This window comes from Pholcus phalangioides, unplaced genomic scaffold, assembly GCF_987345545.1.
Source record: "Pholcus phalangioides strain wild (caught in Gottingen) unplaced genomic scaffold, Ppha-v1.0 ptg000007l_1, whole genome shotgun sequence".
Classification (NCBI taxonomy): domain Eukaryota; kingdom Metazoa; phylum Arthropoda; class Arachnida; order Araneae; family Pholcidae; genus Pholcus; species Pholcus phalangioides.
In genome coordinates, this window is record NW_028301600.1 from 21,440,237 (window position 1) to 21,468,026 (window position 27,790).

General features: G+C 33.7%; 1 protein-coding gene across 2 annotated transcripts in view; it reads right to left on the reverse strand.

Annotated features, from left to right (window-relative positions):
• Utx (Utx histone demethylase) overlaps positions 1–27,790 on the reverse strand; it is a 176,912-nt gene that overhangs the window by 36,417 nt on the left and 112,705 nt on the right. For both annotated transcript variants that reach the window (XM_089232840.1, XM_089232841.1), the window contains 11 exons: positions 21,528–21,703; positions 18,598–18,632; positions 17,441–17,534; positions 16,932–17,157; positions 15,385–15,557; positions 15,195–15,282; positions 14,896–14,980; positions 12,580–12,678; positions 8,196–8,288; positions 4,719–4,817; positions 4,299–4,400 (listed from right to left, as the gene is read on the reverse strand). In XM_089232840.1, the coding sequence (XP_089088966.1) occupies positions 4,299–4,400; positions 4,719–4,817; positions 8,196–8,288; positions 12,580–12,678; positions 14,896–14,980; positions 15,195–15,282; positions 15,385–15,557; positions 16,932–17,157; positions 17,441–17,534; positions 18,598–18,632; positions 21,528–21,703 (1,270 nt within the window). The remainder of the gene's footprint in view (positions 1–4,298; positions 4,401–4,718; positions 4,818–8,195; positions 8,289–12,579; positions 12,679–14,895; positions 14,981–15,194; positions 15,283–15,384; positions 15,558–16,931; positions 17,158–17,440; positions 17,535–18,597; positions 18,633–21,527; positions 21,704–27,790) is intronic.

A 27,790-nucleotide genomic window follows, 5' to 3' on the forward strand; every position in this document is an offset into this window, starting at 1 on the left:
AAAATGCTGTGGTTAAGGAAAAAAATAATAATAATTCCCATTAATAGGGTAATCAAAAGAAGGGGGAAAGCCAGAATCAAGGTTCGTGCTGCCGATCAACATTGCGCCAAATTGTGACAAAATATTGCATTTGGCAAATAAATAAAAGATAGAGTTCGCCAAATTGCGAGTGTCCATTCAGTCTTTTCATGGCCAAATTGGCCATTTCACACATGTACAAAACTTCAGAAGTTAAATTTTTGTTGGCAAATGGCAAACAATGTTCAGCTACTTTCGGTACAATTCCAGAGGAGGGTGGGGAGTTTACAGGGTTGAAACAACCTCATCTTTAGCATTACTAGTTGAGCGCACTTCAAAGAGCCCACATGCAAAAAACAACCTATTGCTTGAACCCTTTACTTGATGATAATCCTTCCCTCAACAGAGATGCCACAGGAATTTCGGGATAGGATGCATAAAAATTTTGTTCACGCTTCCCGTGGGATGCATACTTTCTGAGTTTTAAGAAAATAAATATGGAGGGGGAAACACCTGTGTACCAATTTATTTCATTTTCCTTCCTCCTCACCATCTATCATGATTGCGATAAGGTGTCGTGACCTTAAAAAGTAATTCCACCTACAACTTTTAAGTACAAAGAAAGTACTAAACTTATGGTATAAAATATACTCCCGTGGGCTGAAACACGAATGAGACTGACGAAATATCAAGTTGTGTACTGGAATGACAGTGGCTATTACACTGAATTTTTCAATTTCTGAGGGTTGTCCTCCTGTAGGTTATATATCAGAAATTACGGTATGTTCATGGCTACCCACCCACATCAGAGACAATGTATTTACCATGTAAATTCACTTTGTTTTCACGAGACTGCAAATGTAATTTTTTGAAGAATCGCCTGTTCGAATCGTAATAAAATTTTCAATGATCGTTTTAGAAAGAAAAACAAAATCTGTAAAAACTATCATAAATATCCAGTCATCAAGCCACTATGCTGTCATGAGTTTTACGTCACGAAAATCTGGGTTTCAGACCCGCTAGGCCGCTAATGCGCAGTGGTGGTAGACTAACTAAAATTTTCTGAAGTTTTCAAACTTTCAGTTGGCTATCCCTTTGACAGGCATTCTGTTGCGGCGACGCAGAAGCGGCTCTTAGGATACGTGACTCACATGGGGTGCCGCTCCAGGAGGGGCGCCAAATCCAAGATGAAAGAGCGGAAAAAATTTTTGATTGAAAAAAAAGGGGAGGGGTGTGTTTGTCCACTCTGGAGGGTTGCAGAATCTGAGATGAAAGTGCGCAAAAGATTGTTATTTTTTAGGAATTGCAGGGCCAATACAAATCTGACATAGCTCCCATATGCAGGTGTGAAATATGTGGAAGTTAAATGGTGGTAGACCATCCGGGGGGGGGGGGGGGAAGGAAATCATTCAAGCTAAGAATTGCTCAAAAGAGATTTATATGAATCAGAAGATGATCATCAGGGAGAGAGAATTATTTTCTTTAAATTTATTATTGAAGCTAAAGTTTTCTGAAATGAAAAATCAATCAGAGAAATTATAGACTGGTGTATTAGTAAATACCTTATATAATGTGCTTGACTTAATTATATTTGTTTCAAATTTGTTACACATATTAATTCTTCAGTGTCGATGGGTTTCCCCAAGCAAAATTGTTAATTCTGAAAATTTATTCAGTTAAAAATAATTTGAAAACTGATTTCAGTAACTCAACTCCATACCTAATCGTGCTGCAAGTGTGATTGTATGGAATAAAGTTTTCCTGACCAAAAAAAAAATCAAAACAATGCCAAATTTTGGATTTTCATCAAAGGCATCCAAATTCCTTCCCCCCCCCATCCAGTTATTATGTTCACATTTATTTTAGTTGCTTATATTTATTAGTTATATTATGTATAATAATTAGTTAATATATACTGTATATATATAATTAGTTATATTTACGGGGTGATTATAAAAAACTATCCCGACATATGGGCCCCTAACTATCATCCATTCACAGAAACTGAATGAAATTTTGGCATAAGGTATGCGCTCAAGAATGATATAGAAAACAACAGTGTCACTAACAGTTACGGTTACAGTGAGAAAATTTCGAAAATATCAAATGGCAACACCAAGTTTTTTGTATTGGAATGCGATCTCCATACTGAAAAACACTAAATAGCGTTGGAATGGCACCTCTAGCACGAAAATTTCCGGAGCTAGGCAAGGAAAAAGTAAAAAGGACTTAGCTGTGCACCAGAGCATTAATGTTCGTTTCATTCGTCACACCGTTTCTTCGGCTGAGATCCCAGCCTGATTAGTCCTCCACAAGGTCATGTGGAAAATTTGTGAAACGCAATAAAATGCTTTATTTTATGCTGCTTCTCTGTCCTTATTGGTTGTCCTCACTTTTAGCCTATCTACCACCGGTGATTTTCATGCTACAGTTGCCGTTCGAATGCTATTTAGGGTTTTTCACAATGAAGATCACATTCCAATACAAAAAACTTGGTGTTGCCATTTGATATTTTCGAAATTTTCTCACTGTAACCGTAACTGTTAGAGTGACACTGTTGTTTTCCATATCATTCTTGAGCGCATACATCAAAATACCTTATGCCAAAATTTCATTCAGTTTCTGTGAATGGTATGATAGTTAGGGGCCCATATGTCAGATAGTTTTTTTATAATCACCCTGTATATATTGCTTATATTTCTTACTTTATTACATTTGTATAATTAGCTTTCCTTGATGAATAAGACATAGTATAATATTATATAGAGACAGTTAAACACAGTATAAAAATGTCAACAAGTGATAATGCATCAATCAAAATGAATCTAAGTAGTCAGGAAAAAAAAGTTTCCCTCTGATACTCAGCGGGGACAAATTTAGGAATTCCGCTATAACAAAAATTGTGACTGTTCCTGACTGAATGACAACAGCTACATGACTATGATGAATATGCAACGGTATATTCAATTAGCGATCTGTAAATATTACTCTAATTGATGAAATTTTTTTCCGGAAGGCATAAATATAACTGTTCAAAGTTGATTTCACACTCTACCAAGTTATAAAAAAAACTGTTTTTGAAAAATTAAAGCTTGAATGAAAAGAGCAAAGCAACTGCATCACTGCAAGTAGTCAACTGAATGGGTCTGAAGAGTTTTCTAGCACTTTCACAAGATAGCAGCTCTGTACATGCAAATTAGAGAGTGGGGGACAAATTTACAGCAGGGGACAGATTTCGGGCACTTTCCCCTAACTCTTTGAATCGAACTTGTTTATAGAAATCAATTAGTCAATTATTTGTTTGATTCACAGGGGTGCCTGTAAATGATGGAGGGGGGGGCAACTTTATTTTTTTTGAGAGGAACATACTTTCACTCAAAAAGGACCCCGATTTCGCCAATAACCTGGGTCCTGGGACTCAGGTAAATTAGAATGGAGTGGCATCTCTGCCTCAGTATCATGAACTTCATTAAAACATAGTTGCAGAACAGAATAAATGTAAAAACTATAAATAATAAAATATTTCTGTTCCTGTTAATAGTCCCCCAGCAGGCGACAATTGAATTTTGAAAATGCTTTTGAATGGTGGACAGCAAAAAAAAATCTCTGCAAATTCTTGAGAACTAAAATATTTTTTGTACTGTAATTTACATTTTATATTAAATAATTTTTATTTATAAATAATTTGCATTTTGATTTATATTTTCATCTTGAACTCGATATACGTTGTTTTGGAATCTGCATTTTATGACGTGTCAATTTGGCTAAGATTCTCTCTCATTCGGATACAACTTTTTCCATCTGATTGGCCAAATTGCTACAATTAATAAAAAGTCAGGGCAAACTCTGGTCAGAATGTATTTCTTCCATCTACTCTAGGCAGAGATATTTCATCCTTGTACAGGAAGTGGTTCAAAAATTTGGGACCCATTCGTTATAAAAGCATCGTCATTCAAACATTAAGAGAAGGGTTTCTCACATGAAAAGGTTAATTTATGAACATTTTTGTCACTGAGCATAGGCCGATTTCGATGACAAACTGTCTGTAAATACATATTCGCTTCTAATTCTTCAAAACCATACTGACCTGATACATAATTGACCAAAACTATGACACTGTATTAAGTTATTTATCACTACACAGGTGTAAAATTGGAATTTGGGCCTGTCAGGACTATGTTCCAGAGGATTAAAGAGAAAAACAATTAGGTAGATAAAAATTACTTTCAATTCTATGAAGTTCAAGATTTTTAAAAAAAACAAATTTGGAAACAGTATACCTGACTCTGCATCAATTTCATTTGTTGCTGATGTTGCTGCATCTGCTGATATTGCTGCTGTAACTGATGAAGACCAATTTTCTGCTGAGGAGTCAAATTGGCCTATATTGAAAATTCAAAAACAAAATATATCAAAAATATGAACATAAAACTTGAATAAATTTCTATATGTCAAGTCTCGTTTGGAAATGACTGTAGTCTAATGTTAAACAGCTTCATCTCAATGTAACAATAATCCTTCTAAAACAATATCTTTTCTTGGTATCACAGAGTATCATATCAAGATTTTACTGTTCTTTTTTGTAAAACAGAGTGACTCTTACATACTGGTGATACGTGTTTGATATCACTAGTAAGTGTATAAAGAAAAGAATGTGGATGTATTTTATACAGAGATGCAGGATATAATGAACAACAAACCTGGTTTTGTTGCAGATAATTCAGCAGTTGCAGCTGTTGCTGAGTGAGGTAAAATGTAGGTCTAGATAGAGTGGATGCATCAGTTGCTCCATCTGTTAACTATAAATTCAGATTGTAAATTTATTCACCCACATGCATACAAATAAATATAGTGTAAATTGTAATATATCAATAAAATGAACACAATCAAAAAATTAATGCACAAATGTGGTTATTAGTCACCAAAAGTATACTAGATAAAAAAATAATTTCTCAAACACTGATACGGCATAACCATGTGATACATAGGTTTTGCATATGGAGCGCAACTCGCATAACTTTCTATCTATCTTAAGAAAATAAGGCTCTCTTTTTAAAAAAAAAATTATATATTTGAAATGTATGAGAAAAAAGATGGTCAAAGTTCTCTGACTTGACAAACTCAAACTCCTCTTCTCTCAGTTTATCTCTATACTATTAGGAAACAAATTATAACAGGTTTTAGAGCTATGATAAGCAGATGTAATAACACTCTGGTATATTTCAGCATAAGGAACTTCTAGCCATGTATTTATTACTTTTTTTTTACAAAAAACAGTGAATATCATGTGTTTTTTTTTTCTCCACACAAAAAATGAGAAAGTAACTACATTCTGGTTCTCACTCAGCTCACTAGAAGATCATACCAGAAATACTGCTGAAATACTGTTACATGTCAAAAAATTATTTGAAAATTCTTTCATTGTAAAATCTCTATTCAACTATAACACATGAAAAAATTATAGCCAAAAATTTATTAGAAATGGTTGAAAATGAAATGTTGCTATTAGATTAAGAATATTGAAGCACATTCCTTTTGTGCTCTTAAAAACATCTGATGAGTATAAAACTAATCTCTAGAGTATATTTTAAATATCTTCTCTTTTGTAAAATTAATTCATTTTTTTTCTCTGGGTAAAATTAGAAATCTATAACCAAGAGCAAACAAGATATTCCAACACCTAAGAACATTTGCTAGCAGTGCGTCTCTCTTCCCTTTTCTAAACGCTAGTGATAAAAATCAGCTTAAATATATTAATATGAAATATTATAAAATTTGTATTTATAAAAAACAGTAACGATACACTGAGCAAGCATGAATTAATACCCAAAAATAATATATAAAACATTATTCAAAAATAATACAAAAATCAATATTCAAAAACTCTTTTTATGAATATTGAAATCAAGTATTATGCAAAACATGAAAAAAAATTCTTAAGACAAACATTTCAAAATACTTGGTTATAATTTTTCAGTACAATTTTTTCCACCATATAATCTTGATACAATTTTCAGCATATGAAAGGTCTTAATCCATTGGAAGCAGCATTAACACGATATCTCACTTCCTTACAGACCTTTTATTTTCACATTGACAAGCCAAGATATTTCTTAACATTTATTTCTCAATGGAACACTTTTCTGTAAAGGGTATCCCTTAGTTTCCACCAGCTGAGAATTGGAATAAAGCTTACTTCATTAAAAAAGATATGACATTTTTTGAAGGAAGTTTAGTGATTTTGATTTCTGCAGCACTGCTTATTCACCGCCAATGTTCCATAAACATAGTATTTATTTGTAAAAATATCAGATGAAAATTAATTCAAATATTTCCGTTTCTTTTATCATATATAGATCATTCAAAGTACTTTTTTGAACAAGTTCGGAAACTTGTTAAAGAAAGTTAAAAAACTTTGACAGAATTTTGAAATTTCTCTGTATTTCTACTAAAATTTGCCAAAATTTCAATTTTGAAGCCAATCAAAAATTATTTTGTATGCCTTTACTACTGAATATATCAATCGAAGTAAAACTCAATTAGTTTCCTTGTACTGTTACACATGAACATGCTATGTGTTTTCAAAAATGCATGTTCCATTTATGGAACATTGTCATTTCAAGAGAGTAGAATTTGTGGCCAGCATCTGATGTGAGTTGGGTGGGCTGCTTCGATGGTCTTGTTTGAACCACCATTCATTTATTGGAAGTCATCACGTGCAGAGGGGAGAGTTCTAGATAAGATTACATTTCAGACCAAAGAATGGGCTGTTTGGGTAGGTTTGTTTATATTATAAGTGAGTTTTTTTTCTTAACTCTTTGGAATGATAGACCAGTTAGTCAAACTGAGATACATGCCAGTTATCCGCTGTTGAACCTGGGTCGCAGATGAAAAAACAATTGCAAAAAGTATTTCATAACAACGGCTCCAGCTTATGTATGTGGAATGCTCAATAAATTTTGTGATGGTGAGGATAAAGTGTTGAAACATCCTGAATCTTATTCTTTGGGATGATTCAAAGGTGATTGGAATCCAATGGTTCAGCGTATAAATTTTTCTGGGCTGTGGTAGTAGTTGTGTTGCATCAAACTATTACACTCATGAACTCTCTTTGCCTACATAAAAAATATTCATAGTCACAAAAGCAAAATTGACATAGCACAGCCTCAAATCTTGGAAAAACATAATGAAGGAATGGGTGGTGTTGATGTAATGGACAAATTGGAAGTTATAGACGCAACTAAAAACCAATAAATGGTGGTAGAAGTTGCTCAGCAATGCTTTGAACATGCTATTTATGTCATATTGGATTATGCATAAATACAAATACAACATCACAACAGGCAAAATGCCCAACGAAGTGGCTGAGAAAGTGATAAAGAGGCATGAGAAACTGGATTGTTGCATGAATGTTTCACTTTGGAATTTAGAAGTTATGTCTTCCACAAACAAAGAATTTTAATATTCATTCTAATTTTTAATGTAACTGGAATAGAAATCAGGTCATCTGATAAATATTCTATTGTCTACAATGCAAGAACGGTGTGTTGTGCACCAAAAAACAATGAATATGTTAGCTGAGTAAAAAATGGGTTCATCAAGAGTGTTTCCATATTATCATGGACATTAGATATAATAAAAAAACATGAATTATCCATGAATATTTCTTTAAGGATAAATAAAACAGGTATGTGTTGTGTGAATTGGTGATATGAAGTAGTGTTTTTTTAATGATCATCCAGAAATATCACCATACAAGTACAGATTACACAGGTGGTATCAGTTTCTACTTTCACATCTCCCCAAGCACCAATGTTTCATTTATGGAACATCGTAGAATACAAAAAAAAAAATTTTCTTGAAATTTTAAATTGGATTTATGCATGTAAAAGGACCCAGAATCAAATTTCAGAACAAAAAGTAACTCATTGGTAGTTTCGCATTTTAACGGTTAAATAAGTCTTCAACTGCTGACACGTGGTGAGCCACATTTGATGTTTTGGCCAAGCCGCGGGCCACTATTATACACTACACTTATGTTATCAATAAGTTTGGAAGGTTACAAGTAGGTTGCAGGCCATGCCCTAAAGTAATTATTAATACACCCGAATTCCCCTTTTGAATGTCTAGTATATATTCTTCATTCATAATTAAGATGCAAACTGAAGTATACTCACATTTTGTGTAACACTAGTGGAAATCTTCAATTTTTTTATAGGGGGTTGCTCTTGAGAGATAGTACTTTGTGGACCAGTTCTAGTCTGAGAGCTCTAATAAAAAATAAAAAACATGAGTTTTTCAGGCGTGCACTCCTCAAATCATTTATAATAAATATGACTGAGGCATAGGATTAGCAGCAAATAAAGTATAAGTTACATCTTAGTCTTGATAGAAGTTTGCTTTGGTAGAGGTATACATATTGTTTCAACTGTGGATAATTAAATTATCTAGTTAAATCAATTTGTTAATTAATGGTTGTATGATTAGTGAAATATTTAAGAATTGTGGGGTGACTTTTGAGAAGTCAGTATTTTATATTCGTTAAAGGCACACACAGTTATACAGATGCCACGAACATATAAGAAAATGTTAGGCTCAGGCCCAGTAGAAATTACACAGATCATATTAACTTTTAATTCATTTAAGGCATTAACACAACATTAAAAGATTAACGCCAAAACAGACATATTCGAATAAGCTGATTTACACTGCACAAATACAAATGCCACAACAGACAAAATGCCTAACAAGGTGACTGAAAAAAAAGATGCCCATAAAAAATATTGATGTTTTCGAGTGTTAGGTGACCCACAATTTCTGTGGGAGAAATCCTCGTGGCCCTCCAAAAGCCCATTCTGCATAAACACCCATGATTTTTGAAATGTGAAACAGTGACTAACACATAGCAGGCAGATGACAAAACTGGATATTCAAGATATATACACTGCTCAAAACAATTAGGGGAGCAAGCAAAAAAGTGAAGAAAACCGTGCGAGACAGCCACGTATTGGCATACAATGGATAGTACACGCGTATCAATGCGCAATACAGAAAAAAGACGTAAAAAAATTTGGAATTAAGCTTTAATTCTTTGAAAATACGGAAAAAACATGAAAAGATGATTTAGGGCAACAATTTGGTTACATGTAAACGATAAAAAAAAAGTACTGTTTAGACATGATGCATGAGTTTTAATAGGGCGTGTGGTCTCCTTGAACAGCTAAGACTGCTGCACACCTGTTTGCCATGGATGCGATGAGGTTATCGATCAGACTTTGGGGAATACTGTTCCACTCCTCAAGAAGTGCAATCTGCAAGTCTCGGACAGTAACAGGCGGCCTTGGTCGTGCAGCAATGCGTCGTCCAAGCATGTCCCAAACATGCTCGATTGGATTCAGGTCAGGAGAGCACGCTGGCCATTCCATACGCTGTATTGTTTCAGCTTCAAGCATGTTCTCCACCAGATGAGCTCTATGCGGTCGGGCATTATCATCCTGGAAAACAAAGGAATCTCCAATGGCTACAGCTTAAGGGATGACATGAGGTCGCAGTATCTCGTCTGCATACCTTCGGGCCGTCAAAGTGCCATTCCGAATGATATGCAGGTCCGTACGTCCGCCTATGCTCATTCCACCCAGTACCATCCAACCAGCTCGTCTGTATTGTGACCTTTCACGAACGAATGCGGGGTTATTTCGAGTGCCCCTGTCCCTCCATACCAGAACACGTCGGGTGTCACACTCCAAACTGAATCGGGACTCGTCTGTAAACAGCACTTGGCTCCAATCATGTTGCTCCCGATCTCGATATTCAGCAGCCCATCTTCTTCGGGCCGCACGGTGGCGTGGGGTCTACGGAATGCAGACCATTGGCCTACGTGCATAGAGCCCTCCCTCACGAAGCCGATTACGTACTGTTTGGCTGGACACCCTTCGTCCTGTTGACAAGAGCAACCGTCTTTGCAGCTGCGTAGCATTCTCTGTTCTGTTTCGACGGGCTGTTAACCGTATATACCGGTCATCAGTTGCTGTAGTGGCGCGTGGCCGACCTTGCCCTGGTCGAGGTCTAACATTTCCTGTTTCTTGGAATCGATTCCACAGCCTTGCAACAACACTTCTGGTGACTCCAACAGCGTCCGCGACACTACGTTGTGTTTGCCCGGATTCCAGTCTGCCTATAACACGCCATGCCATGGATTCTGGTAAATCACGTTGTTGAGACATCTCCAAGTCACCTTGTCTCAAAAAAAAAAACAACTGTGCAATCGAATTTCACAGTTACGGCAGTAAAACAGACGTTTCTGCAACATCCCGATTTCTGCCCTTATCTCCTTTTTCTGGTTTTTGACGTCATGAACTTTGATTTGCATATGAAGTTTTCTTCTTCCGTTTCCTGCTGGGCTTTAAATTATGGATGATTCGTTTTATGCTACTCATCGGTATACATCTTTGCGTAGTTTTGTTAAAACCATGTGCTCCCCTAATTGTTTTGAGCAGTGTAGTTTTTACAGATTGTTTTTTTTTTCTGAACAATCTCAGAAAATGTTTTACAATTTGAACAGGAAACCCTTTACAATTTTTCAAAAAATATGCATTTGCAATCTTGTAGGAACAAGGCGAATTTACAGCTCATAGGCGCTGCCTTTGAATGCCTGCAGATAGCCACGAAAGTACCATAATTTCTAGTATCGGAGGTGAGAAAATCTACAAGCAAAACCACTTTCTCAAGATCGTGCAATCACGATAGATGGTAAAAAAAAAAAATAAAAAATAAAAGTTGGAGGGGTTTTTCTCTCTACTTTTTTCTTCTTCTAACTAGGAAAGAACATGTTCCGGAAGATCCAAATTTTTATACACCCTTTTCCAAAATTCCGAGTACTTGATGTGCTCAGAGATGCATCATTGGCATCTCTGCCTTCAGGTGGGCTGACTTGGGTATGATTTTCATTCTTCATACAAAACATTCGTCTGAAAACATTCTTTCTAGTGGTGCAACTTTTAGTTAGAACCTTTAATTCATAAGGGAGATATTACCATTTAAAGTGTGCTAACAGTGGGGTTATGAAATTAAAAAAAGTGGATTTTACTGCCCTAAAAAAATTTCTAGGTCTTGACAGAAATGTCTATAAATTTTGAAATTGAGGTGAAATAAACTGTGAATAGATTTTTTTTCAAATATCTCTAAAATAAAATCTGTTGATGTTGAAGAAGTTTAGGTATGAAACTTGCAGAAATTTGTATTTTGTCCTTAAGATTTTCTCCACTTCATGAATTATAAATTATTTATTTAAAAAATATTATCAAAAAGTGCCAATAGGGAATAAGATTGAGAACAAATTTACACATGATTTTCAATACTATAAAATAATTTTCTTTGACTTTCGAACATAATACGTTTTTAAAAAATATGTTTTGTTATATTTATATTTTAATAGCATTTTTTAAATATTTTATTTTATCCTTTATGATCATTTTTTAGGTCAACATCAACCTTGTTAATGATACTGATAATAGTATGAAGTTTATACACTGCTTGAAAACTGCACGTTAAATCTAAGATCGCAACTTCTTTGAGGAAAAAATATATTTTTTAATGTAAAAAATGATTTTAAGATAGTATTACCCAAAATAGAATAATGAGAGCTGTATCAAATGAAAATGCAAATGCAGAAGCAAAAAATGTGCCTATAAATAATTCTTCGATATCATGAGCAAACAAGAAATTTTGCTAATATGTTGGGCATCAAGAATAGAGTTGAAATTGAACGGTGGCAAAATAATGAAAATATGAAATGAAATGTGATTTTGGAGGAAAGGGAAATGAAATTCAAAAAATAAAAATTTGAGATTGAAAAAACTAATAATATCATGATGTACAACAACCAATATACAGGGTGTTCTAAAATTGGACCAACAAACTCGAGGGTTGTTAGTAGATATCAAGAGAAACAAAAATTGCAATGGAACATGGTGTCACAAACACTGTTGAGGGAGTGAAAATTGCAAAAAACGCATGCAGATTTCGCCATCACGCTGGAACGACAAAAGTACAATAATAACTACAAAAAGATTTATTTTATTAATTATTTACAAGAGTTGTTGAAAGTGGCTGCAGTTCATTCACATCATTGCACAGTCTACAACGACGTAAAAACGATTCCCGGATGCGCTCAAAGATACCAGGTATTCTTTTACACAGACGATACTCATTGAAACAGGCAACTAACTGCTACATAAGTATCATCTGTATCAAAGCATACCTGGTATCTCCGAGCGCATACGGGAATAATTTTTACGTCACTGTAGACTGCAATGACATCAGAGGGCGTTACTTCCAACAACTCTTGTAACAATTAATCAAATAAATCTTTTTGTATCTTATTGTACTTTTTGTCGTTCCAGCGTGACATCAAAACCTGCATGCGTTTTTCACGATTTTCACCCTCTCAATGTGGTTAGCGACACCATGTTCCATGGCAATTTTAGTTTGTTGGTTCATTAACAGAACACCCTGTATGTTAATATGACGATGACTCAAAAAAACAGTATAATATCAAGTTACCTGAGCTATATAATTTGGTGTGCCATGATTCGCACTTTGTTGCTGTACTGACCCATACATCTCTCTCTGACCTTGACTAACAGTGTTTCTGCTTTGGTTCTGGAATGAAAAATGACAAACACAAATAATATATGAAAGCAATACTGAATAAATGAAGTTATATTGACTACAAATTGTTTTCTGGTTATTATGCTATGGTGTACACGGTAGTACATAATCAAATGTTATGTCTGCAACTACAGGAGACATTCCTAATATTCCATTCAAAAAATGTGGTAATCAGGGCCTGCTGACCTTGTAACTTGGCGAAAATTGTCAAACTAGCAGAAATTTGACACAATGAAAATCTACTATAGTTGTTTCTGCTGCTTGCAATGGTGACTTTTTTTAAAACAAATGGAAACCACCCTGCATTTGTGCTCTAAAGGTGGTAGACCCTCGTGGTAAACCCTATTCAGCTGCACAATTGCAAGTTTCACAATAGAAAGGCTGATAGTTTAAATAAGGGGCTAACTTCTGGCAACTCTTCCAGGACGAGACAGATGGATTACGAGTTCGACATGTTTGTAGCACTTTTCAAAGACAGTTCAGGGAAAAGTTGCAAAGGATAAATGAAAATAAAATATTTTTGGATTGAAAATTTTTGTCCCGTTTTCGAACAAAAAATAAATATCTTTGTAGGGCCCACACAGTGCGGAAAAACCCTTATGATTAGCCTATGATTTTTTTCCTAATACAGTGCTGTACTTTTTGGTAGTCAAACTACTTTCCAAGGTCATGAGATAGCGTGACTATAGAAGATGGTGGGAAAGTCCTGCTGAAATACAAAGGAATGAAACATGCTCTTCTTATAAAGAATCATTTTGCGGCATGTGAGAACAAAAGTTTTAGGGTCCTTTTCCAAAATTCCGTGAATTTGGCAAAACTTATGAGCTATAGGAGCACAAAAAAACAAACACATGCTATTTGGCGCAGAAAAATACAAAAATACACTAGTGGAGCAGGATGGCGCAAGATGTTAATTTTGGTGCAGTGCGACACAATTGCCACAGAGTTCCCACCCCTGTATTTATCTTAATCTTACCAAAAATATTTTGAAAATTTTGGCCATCATATTGGGTTGTTCGGAAAGTAATTTCATTTTTTCCAACAAAGGACTTAAGTGTGAAGCTGGCAGTGAAAAAAAAAATTAAGCAGCATAATCATTACATATTTTGACAGCTGATATAGCAAGGCTTACTCGGGAAAAAGTTCGATTGAATCTACGCAGTATTTTTTGGTTGGTGCCCTTTCAAATATGGAAAGTGAAAAGCAGCATTTTCAGCATATTTTACTTTTTACTATAGAAAAAGTAAAAATGCTATTCAAGCAAGAAAAAAATTATCCGATGTGTATGGAGAAGATGTATTGACAGAACACCAGTGCCAAAACTGATTTGCAAAATTTCGATCCAGCAATTTTGATGTTGAAGATGCACCAAGTTCTGGAAGGAAGTCAAGATCTGTTGAAGTTTATGAAGACACAATAAAAGCATTAATTGATGCAAACCGGCGAATAACAACTCGTGAGATCGCTGATAGATTAAATTTATTGAATTCGGCCATTCATGATCATTTGAAACGCCTAGGTTTGATCTCAAAGCTCGACACATGGGTTCCTCATGTTCTTACGGAAAGAAATTTCTGTCGTTGCGTTGACATTTGTGATTTGCTTCTCAAACGGCAAGAAAATGATACATTTTTGAAGCGCATCATCACTGGGGATGAGAAATGGGTTGTCTACAACAATGCTAAATGCAAGAGATCATGGAATAAAAAAGAAAAAGTAAAAATTGTTTTTTTGAGCTTCTACCGGACAACACAACGATAAATTCTGAAGTGTACTGTCATCAGCTGGACAAATCGAATGATTCACTTAAACAGAAAAGGCCAGAATTGATCAATAGAAAGGTGTAGTGTTCCACCAAGATAATGCGAGACCTCATACAAGTTTGGTAACTCGCCAAAAGTTTTTACAGCTTGGATGGGATATACTGCCACACCCACCATATTTTCCAGATCTGGCATCTTCTGATTATTATTTGTTCCGGTTTCTAAAAGATTGTTTAGATGGTAAAAAAACCTTTACTTCAAATGAGGAGGTCAAAAACCACCTGGATTAGTTTTTTGCCAGCAAACAACAAAAATTTTATGAGCGTGGAATCATGCTACTGCCAGGAAGATGGCAAAAGTTATTGGACCAGAATGGACAATATATAATTCAATAAAATATTTATTCACTATTCATAAAATGAAACTTATCGTAGATTATACTGACCTGGGCAGCAGCATTCTGACGAGATGCCATTTCTTGAGATATCGGAAAATTCCATGCATCTTCAATACATGGCAGTTGTTTAGGCCTTTTAAGAATATAATTCCACATTATTTCCACATCAATTGTTTCAGAAATTTTAATATGTGGATAACTAACATATATAATGGTTAATATATTTTAAAAAAATTTATATTTTCTTCAACTCTTGAAAAATCTAATGATGGAAAGTACTTATGCAGACTTGTTAGTATTAGAAGCACTTGTATGCAAGCAAACTGGAATTGTGAAATATTATTTACCTCTGGATATTCATTGATGTAGCTGTAGACACACACAGCTGATTTTGAAGTAATTTCACTCTGGCAAGTAAGTTTGGACTTGTAGGTCCTATTACAACAAAGAAAGAATATTATTAGCTTTTATATATAAATAAATTTTACCACCACCACATCAAACAAATTGAACAAAAAAATCATCTATTATACTTGCCTTTTCCCCGGCTAGCATTTAAATAACATTTCAAAGCATCCTGAGGTTGATGGCAGCTTTCATACAAAATTCCAAGATTTGTCCATGCTGGCAAATGAGTTTTATCCAATTGCACAGAACAAATGTAAGCTTGCAAAGCATCCATTGGCTGACTTTGTTTCGCATACAGAACGCTACAAAAATAAAATTATCGAGTTCATTAAATTGAAGGTGTTATTGGTGTAAACATCAACAGGAAAAATAAGTAATGATTCACTTCTTTATAATCACAAATAATAACTACCTATTGGGAATTATAAAAATTGAGGAATGTCTTAATAAAAAGTGAATCACCCTGCTTTTATTTTTTAAATGATTTCTGAGACATCACTTGAGGCAACAAACCATTTGTTTCCTTGAAAATTCTTACTCACCTTTATATACACCTAGTTTCTATGGAAGAGTTGATTAACTTTGCCCAAGAATATTAAGACAACACCAGCGAATAAGGCAAATACACAAAAATACAAAAATTCTAATGCATTTTGACACCAATGGGTGTCGTCTTCAGAGGAAAAACATTTAACCACTAGTCACGCTGACAGAGTTTCCCACTTGGGTTGAATACTGAATCTTAATGCTCGGTTGCTCAGTAGAAAAAGTATGTCTATTCACTTCAAATGTCATGGTCAGAATGAAGCTGTGAGCCTGCGTGAGATACTAATGCAGCATCCTGATTGGACACTTGCAAAATAGTGCTATCCAATTAGTCTAATAGAGCAATCACCACTTCATTCTGGCCATGACATTTGAAGTGAATAGATCTACCTTTTTTTTACTGAACAATGGAGCGTTAAGATTTGGTATTCAACCCAAGTGGGAAACTCAATCAGCGTGACTAGTGATTAAATATTTTTCCTCTGAAGATGACACCCATTGATGTCGAAAATGCATTAGGATTTTTGTATTTTTGTGTATTTGCCTTATTCGTTGGTGTCTTCTTAACCTAGTTTCTATATTTGACTATGTCCTTGCCCCAGCAGGAATTGGAATATGAGCTTGCTGAATAGGAGGCTAGTATATTAACTATATTTATGGCAGGAGCAATAAATTTAAAGGTTCTATACCTTTAGAAAGGTATTCTTGATTTTCTCAAAGAAATATATATAACCTTAAAATAGGGTATTAATGTGCCACATTAGGGGTTTTAGTGTGCTACTTCAGCATTGTAGCCTTTGAGCGCATTTTTCAGGCCAAGATGTAGAACTAGAAGCCACGTTGAGGGATGCCGCAGAATATTACTCCACATTAGGTGGAAAAAATTTTGTGCCAAAAAAATAAAAATAATTCCCCTCACTTATGTGGTAAAAATTCCCTTTTGCCACAAATCGAAAACTAATGTAAACATTGCCTAAAAATTTCGGCCTTATATGATAGTTTTTACAGAGGTTATAGTAAAAACACCCTCAAAAGTGGCACATTATTACCCCATTTTACGGTATACATTCAGAACTACACCTTTAGATTCTAAAATAAAAAAAATTTGATACATTTCTTGATCAACTCACCCTATCGAGCACCAAATATCAGCATTAGCTTCTGTTTTATCAACGGAACTTCTGTAAGACACAAACGCATCATGTACTTTACAAAGGCTGGCATAGCACCGCCCAAGAAAATATAAGCTTTCTCCATTTGTTGGATCAGCTTCTATAGATTTCTGCAAACACTCAAGTGCTTTTGCCTGTCGTTGTGGCTTGTCACCCAATGACTCAATCCTATGATGCATCCAACCTGAACGCAAAAGAAATACAAATTTGTTTGTCAGCAACGGTATGACTGTATATTAACCCTTAAATTACCACCATAACGGGGGGGGGGGGGACACCTCCTTACACACTATCTATTAATTTATTTTTACTGTGAAGTTTTCATTAACACATCCTCAGCTCACATGTGAGATGGTTGTTTGTGAAATGAAACAGTCAAAAATGTAATGGGGGAAAAATTTATAATAGATTCCAAATTATTTTTCACCTTTGTCTGTTGATAAAGACAACAGTTAAATAAAACATACCTAGCTGCTTTGATGTCTCCGCTCTAACTGCCAAGGGCAAATCTTTTTGTTCCAAAAGTTGCTCATAGGCTTCTTTCGCTATTGTGCATTTGCCCTAAAATCCATCATCAAAAATTAAAGAAACAGATATAAAAATATATTATGATTAATATGACAAATCCTGTGGTTATACATAAATGGCTCACTATTTTGGTACGTTTGATAAATTTTGATCATATACTGTGAATTTATCACAGTGATAATGAGGTATTTTCTGGTCATGATGGTAAATATGAAAAATCGTCAAGGAAATAGCTTTTCAAACTTACCAGAATTGTTCATAAACTTTGGTTTAAGATGATAAATTTGATCTGTAATGTTGGTTTTGTTTGCACATGTTTATGAATTTGAAGAAAGCTAACAGTACAAGACTGATAAGTTGGGTCGGAAAAAAATGGTTTCAGTCCAAAAAAATAAAATTAATATTTTTGCAGTTTTTTATAGCTCAGAACTGTCTCTTTCGACCACGTAAAACACCAAAAGCAAAAATGCGTTCAGTCCACTGTAACAAAGGAAGGAAGATGCATGAGAGGAGCGGAACAATGTTTTTAGTCATAGTGCGCAGATGGAAAAATGATCAGAGTCCACCACAGTAGAAAAAGAATTTTTGGACATGTGCAAAAGGCAATACCAGATTTATGACGAAAAACTTTCTTTTTTGTCTCTTGAAAAATTTTGTTTTCTGGACTGAAACCATTTTTCCCCAACCCTTTAGTTTTTAAGTTTTTCCATCTTCTCACTTATTTAAATTTTTATGGCAAAATATGTGCAGTGCATGTGTCATGTACAGGAAAAACTGTTAAGTGGTTGAATTATAAAGTGATGTTTCCAGATTATTTTTTTTTAATTATCAAACTTTCTAATTTCATTTGGGAATTATGTATAATTGCCAGTAAAAGTAGTAAATGTTGTGAAATTTACAAAACTTACCAAGACAATTGGCAATTATGTATGATAGGCCTAACAAATTTGCCACATTGAAGACAAAGTGAATTTGTCACATTGAAAGAAATCAAATTGAAAGAAAAACATGCATTTTATTTGACTTTCCCCAAGAAAATAAACATTAGATAGGTTCGATTCCATGTACAATAAATTAAGAAAGATTCATTACCAACCTGAACTTCAAAGAGATGAGCAATGTGGAAACAAACTGTAAATAAATATGATAGACATTAGCAAGAGATTTATGGTACGATAACACATTACAAAAATATAAAAGAAATATGCTAAATTTCCTTTCAGAAATACAACTAAAAAAAACTTTTTTGATCAATTTGTTTTTTAGAAGTTAAAATGACTTTTCAGTTACAAGACTTACATTGTTCATTTCCTCACAGTGATATAGTAACAGTTTCTTATTAATACAAGCAAGTAGTGTAATCAACTCGTACAAGGATGACGTCACTCTCTGCTACCATACGAAGGTTTTTTTTTAAACAACTGGCTGTTGTGAAGATATATTTTGGAAAGAGAGAAAATTCAACTGCCACTGCAGGGAATCTAACCCATGTCCTTTCACTTTCCGGGTGAACGTGATTCCAAAATATATCTTCGCAACAGCCAGTTGTTGAAAAAAAAGAAACCTTCGTAATGAACTCATTGTTTAAAAATGGCTGCTCTAAGTTTTTATTTATGGGTAATAAATAATTAAATAATAATTAGCGTTTCTTTGAACACTGAAGTGGTTCCAGAATGTGGAACAGATAGGTAAAATATTCCGAAGATAATCCTTCATAGGCTTGTCAGATGAAGCATTGCAACTAACGGAGAGCAAGTGAGTCTGGTGCCCTGGGTGCTGAACCAGAGGGAGCACCGAATTCACTCTTTAACTGTTTCTTCACCATTATACAAGGTGCCAAAATATATGGTCGTAATCCTGGTCAGCTGTTCCAGTTTTCAATTTCAATAATCTCAAAACCCTAGCCAGAGCTGCAACTAGGTGTGGGCGGTCTGGTGACCAGTAAGAGCTAAGAGTCACACCTCTAACTCATATGTCCATAATCGACATGGAAGAATACACTGACTTCTCTTTAACCATTTAAATGCCGAACTATGAACAAAGTCACTTATTGTTTTGGAATTTGAGGTCCTTTTGCATGCCTATACATAAATCAACTTTGAAATTTGAAGAAAAAAAATTTTTTTCTTTGTTTTTCATGATGTTCCATAAGTGGAACATTGGCACTTGGGGAGAGGTGAAAGCGAAAACTGGTATCGCCTGTATTCTCATGATTATTTATTTCTGGAGTACAGTTATCACACGAAATTTTCTACTACAAATTTGCAACACATATAAATTTTTTTTAACATAAAAGTGAGTGCAGAAAATTCAAATTATTTCATAATGTCTGTGATAAAAGAAGAAAACATATACATTTGATGGATCCGTTTGTCACATTGGTAGCATTTATACATAGTGTTTTTTGGCAAACCGCACACCGTCCTTGCGTCGTAGACACAATATAATAGCCATCAGATGACCTGACATTTTTTTCAGTTGACAATGTGGATCTGGATGAATAATTAACCCCTCCTTCATTCATAGAAGTTTCATTGACATTGACTTCTCTTTGGAATTCCAAATGCGAAATATGAACTCGAAATACAAAAAACTCTGAATGAATTATCCAACATGCTATAATGGTCATATAACAAATCTTTTCCAATGGAATCCAGAGCTGAGGTTTTGATCGGATTAAAGAAAGAATTTTTTTTTCCCCATGCAATAGTTTTTTTTTTTTTTGGATTGCTCAAAACTGTCTTGCCTTTTCTGAAACCTGAGTGTTGCACTTACGTTTCGCTCCTTTTTTCTGCCCTACATCTTTTGAAGAACGCGTTTCTGGAGTTTTCTAACAACTCATCCTCGTTGTTGCAAAATTATCTAGCATTTCACATACATCAGTTGGAACTATTGATACTAGATCATTTTCAACAATATCATCTTCATCCGTGATGTTCCCCTTTTCATTATCACGCAATTGGCATATATCTACGTCCTCTAACTCCTAACTCGGAATCTGAAAGAGTTTCTAAATATCCTACAGCTTTTTTAATGTGAGATACCTTTTTGATATGGTTACACTCAGCTGAACACAACAAGACTGTCTAGGATTGTCAAACTCTGTTAGATTTGTCTGCAGTTCACTAAAACATGTCAAGAATGCAAGAATAAAAAGTATTCACCCAATATAAACAATCCACCCCAGAAAGCACATTCCCCGTGTCATATTACCTAGAATTACCCCTATACACATGTCGAACGATGACAACACCCTTAGGTTCGAATGGGAAAATCGAAGCAGCGCACTGCACATTAGATACCCCTAGGATCCTGCTCTCTTGAAAGGTCAATGTTCCATAAATGGAACATGCATTTGTGAATGCGCATAGCTCTTAACAGCTCTTAACGTTTAACAGCACAAAGAAACTAATTGATTTACTTTGATTGGTATATTATATAAGTGGTAGAAACATACAAAATAATTTTTAATTTACTTCAAAATTGAAATTTTGGCAAATTTTAATCGAAAGGGGGAAAAATGCCAAAAAAATGTCAAATTTCAAAATTCTGCCAAAAATGTTCATATCAATCTGAAGTTTTCTAATTTATTTCAAAAAATACTTTGAACTCTACTCTATATACGATAAAAAACTCAAAATGTTTGAATCAATTTTTATCTGATATTTTTGTAAATAAAAACTATGTTCCATTTATGGAACATTGGCCTTTAAATGGTTAAACATGTAATATTAATTTAAAATTTTTAATCGGAAAAAAAAAAAAATTTTACGATAAGCTTTTAAATTGCATGGCATTTAATATGATTAATGGTGCCAGCATGGTATGTAATAGTCAACAACAGTCTTGTAAAATGTCTAATACTTTTTTGAACATATCAATTTTTAAATTCATGCACCAAAAGGAAAAAAAATGCTTCATAGAATTCTATTAATATATTTGAAAACAAATTTTTTAATTGCATCCTTAAATCAAAAAAAAAAAAAAAAAATGTGTACTTTAAACTGGCTGTAACTTAATACTTACTTTCTGCTTTACTAACAGTACATGGATTGGAGTCAACCAATACCAGCCCGAAATGTTTATGAGCTGATTCATAGTCAGCAATGCATTTGAACATCAAACCTAAGCGCAGATGTATTTCATTGGATCTGCAATATCCTGGCTGAACATATAAAACTTGGCGAAATGTTCTGATTGACCTACAAATAGAAATATATATATAAATTTTCCCCAAAGTAAACACAGGTTTCGGCAAATATCAACTTCTTTCATTGTAGAAAAACCGAAAAAATAGCTGAGTTCAATTAAAGAAAGAGATTTTGCGGATAAATAGTGCTGAGATGAATTTGGTGAAAGAGATGTTTGTCTCCACCAGGAATCAAACAAGGATCCTCTGGAAGTCTAGGCAAGTGTTCTATCCCCAATACACAACTCCTATTATGGAGTAAACACTCAAAGTAGCATGATGTGCTGAGTGGGGATGTTGCCACCTCCCTTTAACTTCAGCAAATATGCCCCATATGGCAACAGTAAAGGTATTTTCTGGCCTTGTGATGGACCATGTGTCATACAACCAGGATCTCAACTGAGCATCACAAACAATCCAACACAACAAGAATAAAAACTGAACTCAAATGATGACCTTTTAATTTCCACAGAATATTTAACAATTAGATTTAAAAGTTTGATAAATTTTGACAAAATTGATATCACCAGAAAATCTCTTTCCTTGATATGTTGCAAGCCAGAAAAATAACATCTTTTTCTATCTTCTTTAACCTAGGAGTGCTAGTACCAAATTTCTCAGATGCCTTTCAAATACAAATACAAAGCCACAACCGACAAAATGCCCAATGAGGTGGCCGAGGGAAAAGATGGCCATAACAAATGTGGATGGCATATATTTCTAAAATACATCAACCCCCAATTAAAAATGCAATTACAAAAACCAGAAACAATATATATATATATATATACATAATAAAATGTTTTACAATGTCCATAAAATATATTTATGTGGTTGTTATTATAAGCATGGATAGCATCTCGATTTACACCAACATGTTTATCGTAATTCTTTTTAAGTGTGTCAATTGTCTTTCCTATACATTTTCATCAAAACTTTGTGCTTCACGAGTACTCTGGAGTTGATAAGAAATTAAATTTGAAAAAAAAAAAAATTCCAGATTTCCTATATGCAACATTAAACTTTTTAATGCCACTCCTGAGTATACTTGTATTGAGTGGAATGAATTTGTGTCCAGGGTTGAATGAGTGCCAGATCCCCATGGAAACTAAAAAATTGGCATTGGCACCTAAAATTTTTTTTATGTGGTTGCAAAATTTGAGTAAATTTCTGAAAATTTTCTGATTTCATTACACTACATCTGTTAACATGGGAAAAGTAAAATAAAACATTATTTAGGATTATTTTTCTTGAGTAAAATACCATGCCTGGCTTGGAAAAACATTTTCGATTTGTCAAGCCCTGCTAAAGTCTGGTGGAATTTCTTTTTAACCCAGTTAAAAAATTAAATTTTTAATCAAGTATAATGTCTAATGTCATATAATGTTAAATTATACAAGAAAACTTGAACAGAAAGCTGCTAAAAAAGGCTACTGCATTTCTACAATTTTTTTTTTCTTAGTGGATTATTTACAAGAAATTATGGAACTCATTTAGTTCATCAGTGAAAATCAGTCAAGTTTTTTTTTGCACATCAATAGAGATAGATACGAGGAAAGAAAAATCAAGTTCGTGAAAGGAAAAGAAATTCCTTTGTATACAGAGTCAAATTATTGGGGAGATAAACTTGTTTCAAAGTTAAATATAGAATATTGTGTGTGTGTGTGTGCCTAGCACCATCAGAGAAGTTCAAAAAGATATATCCAATGAAAAGAAAGATACACACAATGAATTATCGATTATATATGTATTGTCTATTATTTATTTATTACAAGTCTGCATCAACAATATGTTTTAACAATGATCATTACTATAATAAAAGTTTATTGTGCAAACTATGTAAAAGAACTTCAGAACCCCTCAGAATTACACAGTACAGCAATTGATTTTTGAGTTCTCTACAAGTTCACTGTGATGTTTCTCACATTTTTAGATCTGGGGTGGTGCCTATTGAATGCTCGCAGAATTCAACGAAATGATACAGAAAATTAAAAGATAGTGTTATTAATTGATAATCACCAAAAAACTTTTGAGGATTTTTGCCGCTAAAATAACAATTTTGAAACCATCTACATATTTGCTGTATTAGGTAGCATAAGTACTGTGGTGCATATTTTCAGAAATACAGTATTCCTAAACAAAACATGTGAAAATTATAGAACCTTTCATGACAGAGAAATTCTTTAATAACAAAAAAATTACTAATGATTCAATATGATATACTAGCTGTTACTCAGGGCTTCACTCGTGTGGATTTGGTAATCTGAAAATTTGCCAGTGATCATGCCCCACTGAGTTGAATTTTCAGAAATATCATCTCTCTTAGTGAGCCTCTATATTACAAAATACAATACTGACCAAATTTCATATTTATAGCTTCAGCGGTTTAGACTTAGCTATGACTGCCACATATAACCTTTGAACACCTCCCCCCCCTTTATGACTCCCTTAGAGATTGAATTTTGAAAAATCCCTCCTTAGTGAGAGCCTACATTACAAAATAAAAATACTGATTAAATTTCATATTTATAGCCTCAGCGGTTTTGGCTCGGCATGATTTTTCTATAGTCCTCCTGTAGCAAATACTTATTTCGCAAGCTGGATTCGAGTAGCTTATACAACATTTGAACACCTATAAATCACTTAGGGGTCGAACTTCAGAAATCCCTCCATACTGATTCTTTACATCAGAGGTAACCAATAGAGGTAATTTATAAGGCCCGCGTCAAGATAAAAACTATAATATTTTTGATATTAGTTTCAATTGACAAAATTGTGGTTATGTAGAAAAAAAATTTGATTTGAAAAAACAATTTGTATTTTCAACACACAAAACAAAAAACCTCTGTAAACATACAGGTTACATGACTGATTTCAAAAACCCACTGTGGGAGTTATGGAAGTAGCAGATTTTCTTGCGCAATCATCGGATGCCAATGATGGTAGTCTCAATGAGCAAAATTTCCCAAAACAATTTTCCTTTTTAATTTTTTCATAAAAATCTGGAACCAATGTGCGGCCATCTATTGGTAAAAGTATTCAGGGAAGTATCTATTTAGCAGAGGGGAAAAAACATTGCATGCATGAAATTAAGAATAATAAATGTCAAAATATCAAATAATTTTTTTTAGTTTTATGAAGTAACATTCTCTACTCTGGTTAGAGTATCAACATTAATAATTTGCTGAAAAAAGGAAAGTTATCTAAATAATTAAGTTTGATCCGGTTACCTGTTAATGAATTACCTGTTAATTAAGTTTGGTTAACCCTCTCAAAGACTCAGGGTCGAACACAAAACCTCTTCAAAATAGACCAGAGATCACGTGATTCTAAAATGTTTTCCTCCTCGTATGTGACAAATGGGTAACCAGCATGTATGATAACCAATCGAGAGAGGGCTGAATCCAAGTGACACATTGATAACACCCTGTGATTGACTCCCCATAGACTAAAGATATATACAGACAGAGCACGCCATTCATAAAACTTGTTGAACGTGAAGAAAAGATAACCAGTATTGTCGGGGAAAGAACAGGTTCTGCGCTATTACATTTGACGCGTTGTTGCAGAAGCTAGTGATTTCGTGTTAATGCTAGGATGTTGCTGTAACAAAATTTGACTCGATCAAGTTGATGAAAACTTTCCTTCATTTGTTCAATGAATTTCATTCATTCTTTTGTAAAATATTTAGGGAGTATCAGATTTGAAAAAAAATTAATTCTATATCAACAAATATTAAAAAACAAAAATTATTTATTTATTTATACAATATTGTTGGCCCCGGAACCAACAATATTGTATAAGTTATATTAAGAATACATTCCTATAATAATTTAAGACTTTTGAGTTTTTAAACCTTATTATATAGCCTATTTCATTTATATTTTTAAATATTCTCTTTATTCACTTTGTCACTTTTAATTTCGAAAATTTATTTATACTAGAGGTTATTAAAACAGAAAAAATTATCTTTCCAGAACATTACAATTACTCTAATTATACATTAATTATGAGTATATAATTATAATGCATCGTATTATGTTATGTAATGTAACACATTCACACACTCATACCATATTCAGTCATGAAATAATATTCAAATAATAAGCAAAAGTTTCATTTCTAACATTCCTGAAAAACCTTTTATAAGCTTATTACACAAAACTGTAAACACTTACATATAATATTTCAGGAATAAAATAAATTTTACTCAAGAAAATTACAAAACCTCATCATCAATCATTTCTCTAAAATGAAATTTCATGTAGAGTATATATGTAATAATTTAAAGTATGTGACATATATGTGTAACCTCTTCGCTCCAGAAGAATACATACGTGAATCTTCATTTTTAAGGTATTAAATAGTTTTTAGAATGATTCTTTTTTCAAGTTAAGATCTGAGGTACTTAAGGTCTTAACTCAGATGGTCCTAATAAAGACATTAAATCAAAATTAATTAACTAATTAATTAATTTTCTTGTTTGAGGGCATTTTCACATACAACAAACACAAATCAATCAATACAAAAAATTCTTTTCTGTAATAGTTTTACCTCAGGCGTGAAGAAGGGTAAAAATACTACTACTTTCAGAGGTGGTTATACATTTTTATGCAAAACTGCCATTGTCTATAGAGCATAGTTTCCCAACCTTTTTTGTCCCATCGCCCCCTCTTCTCCAGAAATTTTTTTCTTCCAGCGCCCCCCAATGCAATCTAACCCATAGAATACTATGCTATACCCGTAGCTTCTACCAACCCCTGGAACATTCCATCGCCCCCCAGGGGCATTAACGCCCACATTGGGAATCACTGGTCTAGAAAGTGGGGGTGAGTTTTCATTACATTCTATTAAAATAAAATATGTGTCATGAATTCCTCATTCTGAAAAGCATATTTTCTTCAAGTTGAGCGAAACTCGAATGAAATCACTAGCTCACCAAATCTTGCGGAGACGTATATTTTGGTTAAAACTTGATAAAACTCATTACTTCAATCATTTACTACCAAAAATTCTATTAAAACATTTAATAATGACTCATGACATTTGAATTTTACTAAAACTTGAAACTTTAATTGAATTAAATCCAAAATGGAATCGTTAAAAACTGAGACTACATCAGAAATCCATTAAATCATCAATTTAATATTCCAATTTTTAATTTATAAGGGGAATAAGCAAAAAAGTACTCAATTTGAAAGGATACTGGTCCCCCTTTCCTAAACCATTCAGAACATCCAAAAGCTGCACAAGTGTTGACCATTCTAATCAAAAATAAGACAACACATGTAGATTGTCATACGAATAGCCATAAGGAAAGTATTGCGAGCGAGATTCCCTGACCAGCCTTTTGACCAGAGTCACGTGACTCCAATCTTTTCTTCACATTGTAACCTCTCGCTCTCTCTATATATTATTATTATTACTCTATGTTGACCCCTTTCTTCTTAGCACTGCACATCGTCTTCTTTAGAGATTTTTTTTAAATTTCCCTAGTAAATTAAAAAGCATAATGAGGAAGGAATCATTCAAATTTTTTAACGAAAATGCACATGTTTTTAACATGATCATCAGAAGCACTCTATTGTTATTAATTATATTAATATAGATCAGCTCTGACAGGTACTGAAATTTACTTGCTCTCATTTGTGAAATATAGGTTTGATTAACTGAATGGCAGAATGTAGTAAGAAGAGATTACAAATCTATTTACCATGATGCCTATATTTTTAAATAATATTATAATGTAATTTTATCAAATTCTAAATGTACAATAATTGATTGATAGATCAAGTCAATATTTATATAGCTGATCCAGAAAGAATCAACAGATTTTAAAAGATTTTTTTGTATTTAAAAAAATTACAAATACAGAACGATGTGTAATATATGGGTGTATAAAGGGAAATGTCTACATTTTATATTATAAACAATTAAATAAAACTACTGTGTCATTTATAAAGTTTTTTTTAAGAAGTGAGGTCATTGAAAATATTGGGAGGGAATTAAAATCGGAGGCATCACAAAACATTACGAGATGCTCAAGATATTCATTCCATCGTAACTCATGGCTCTGTTGATGATACCGTCCGCAGGTTTC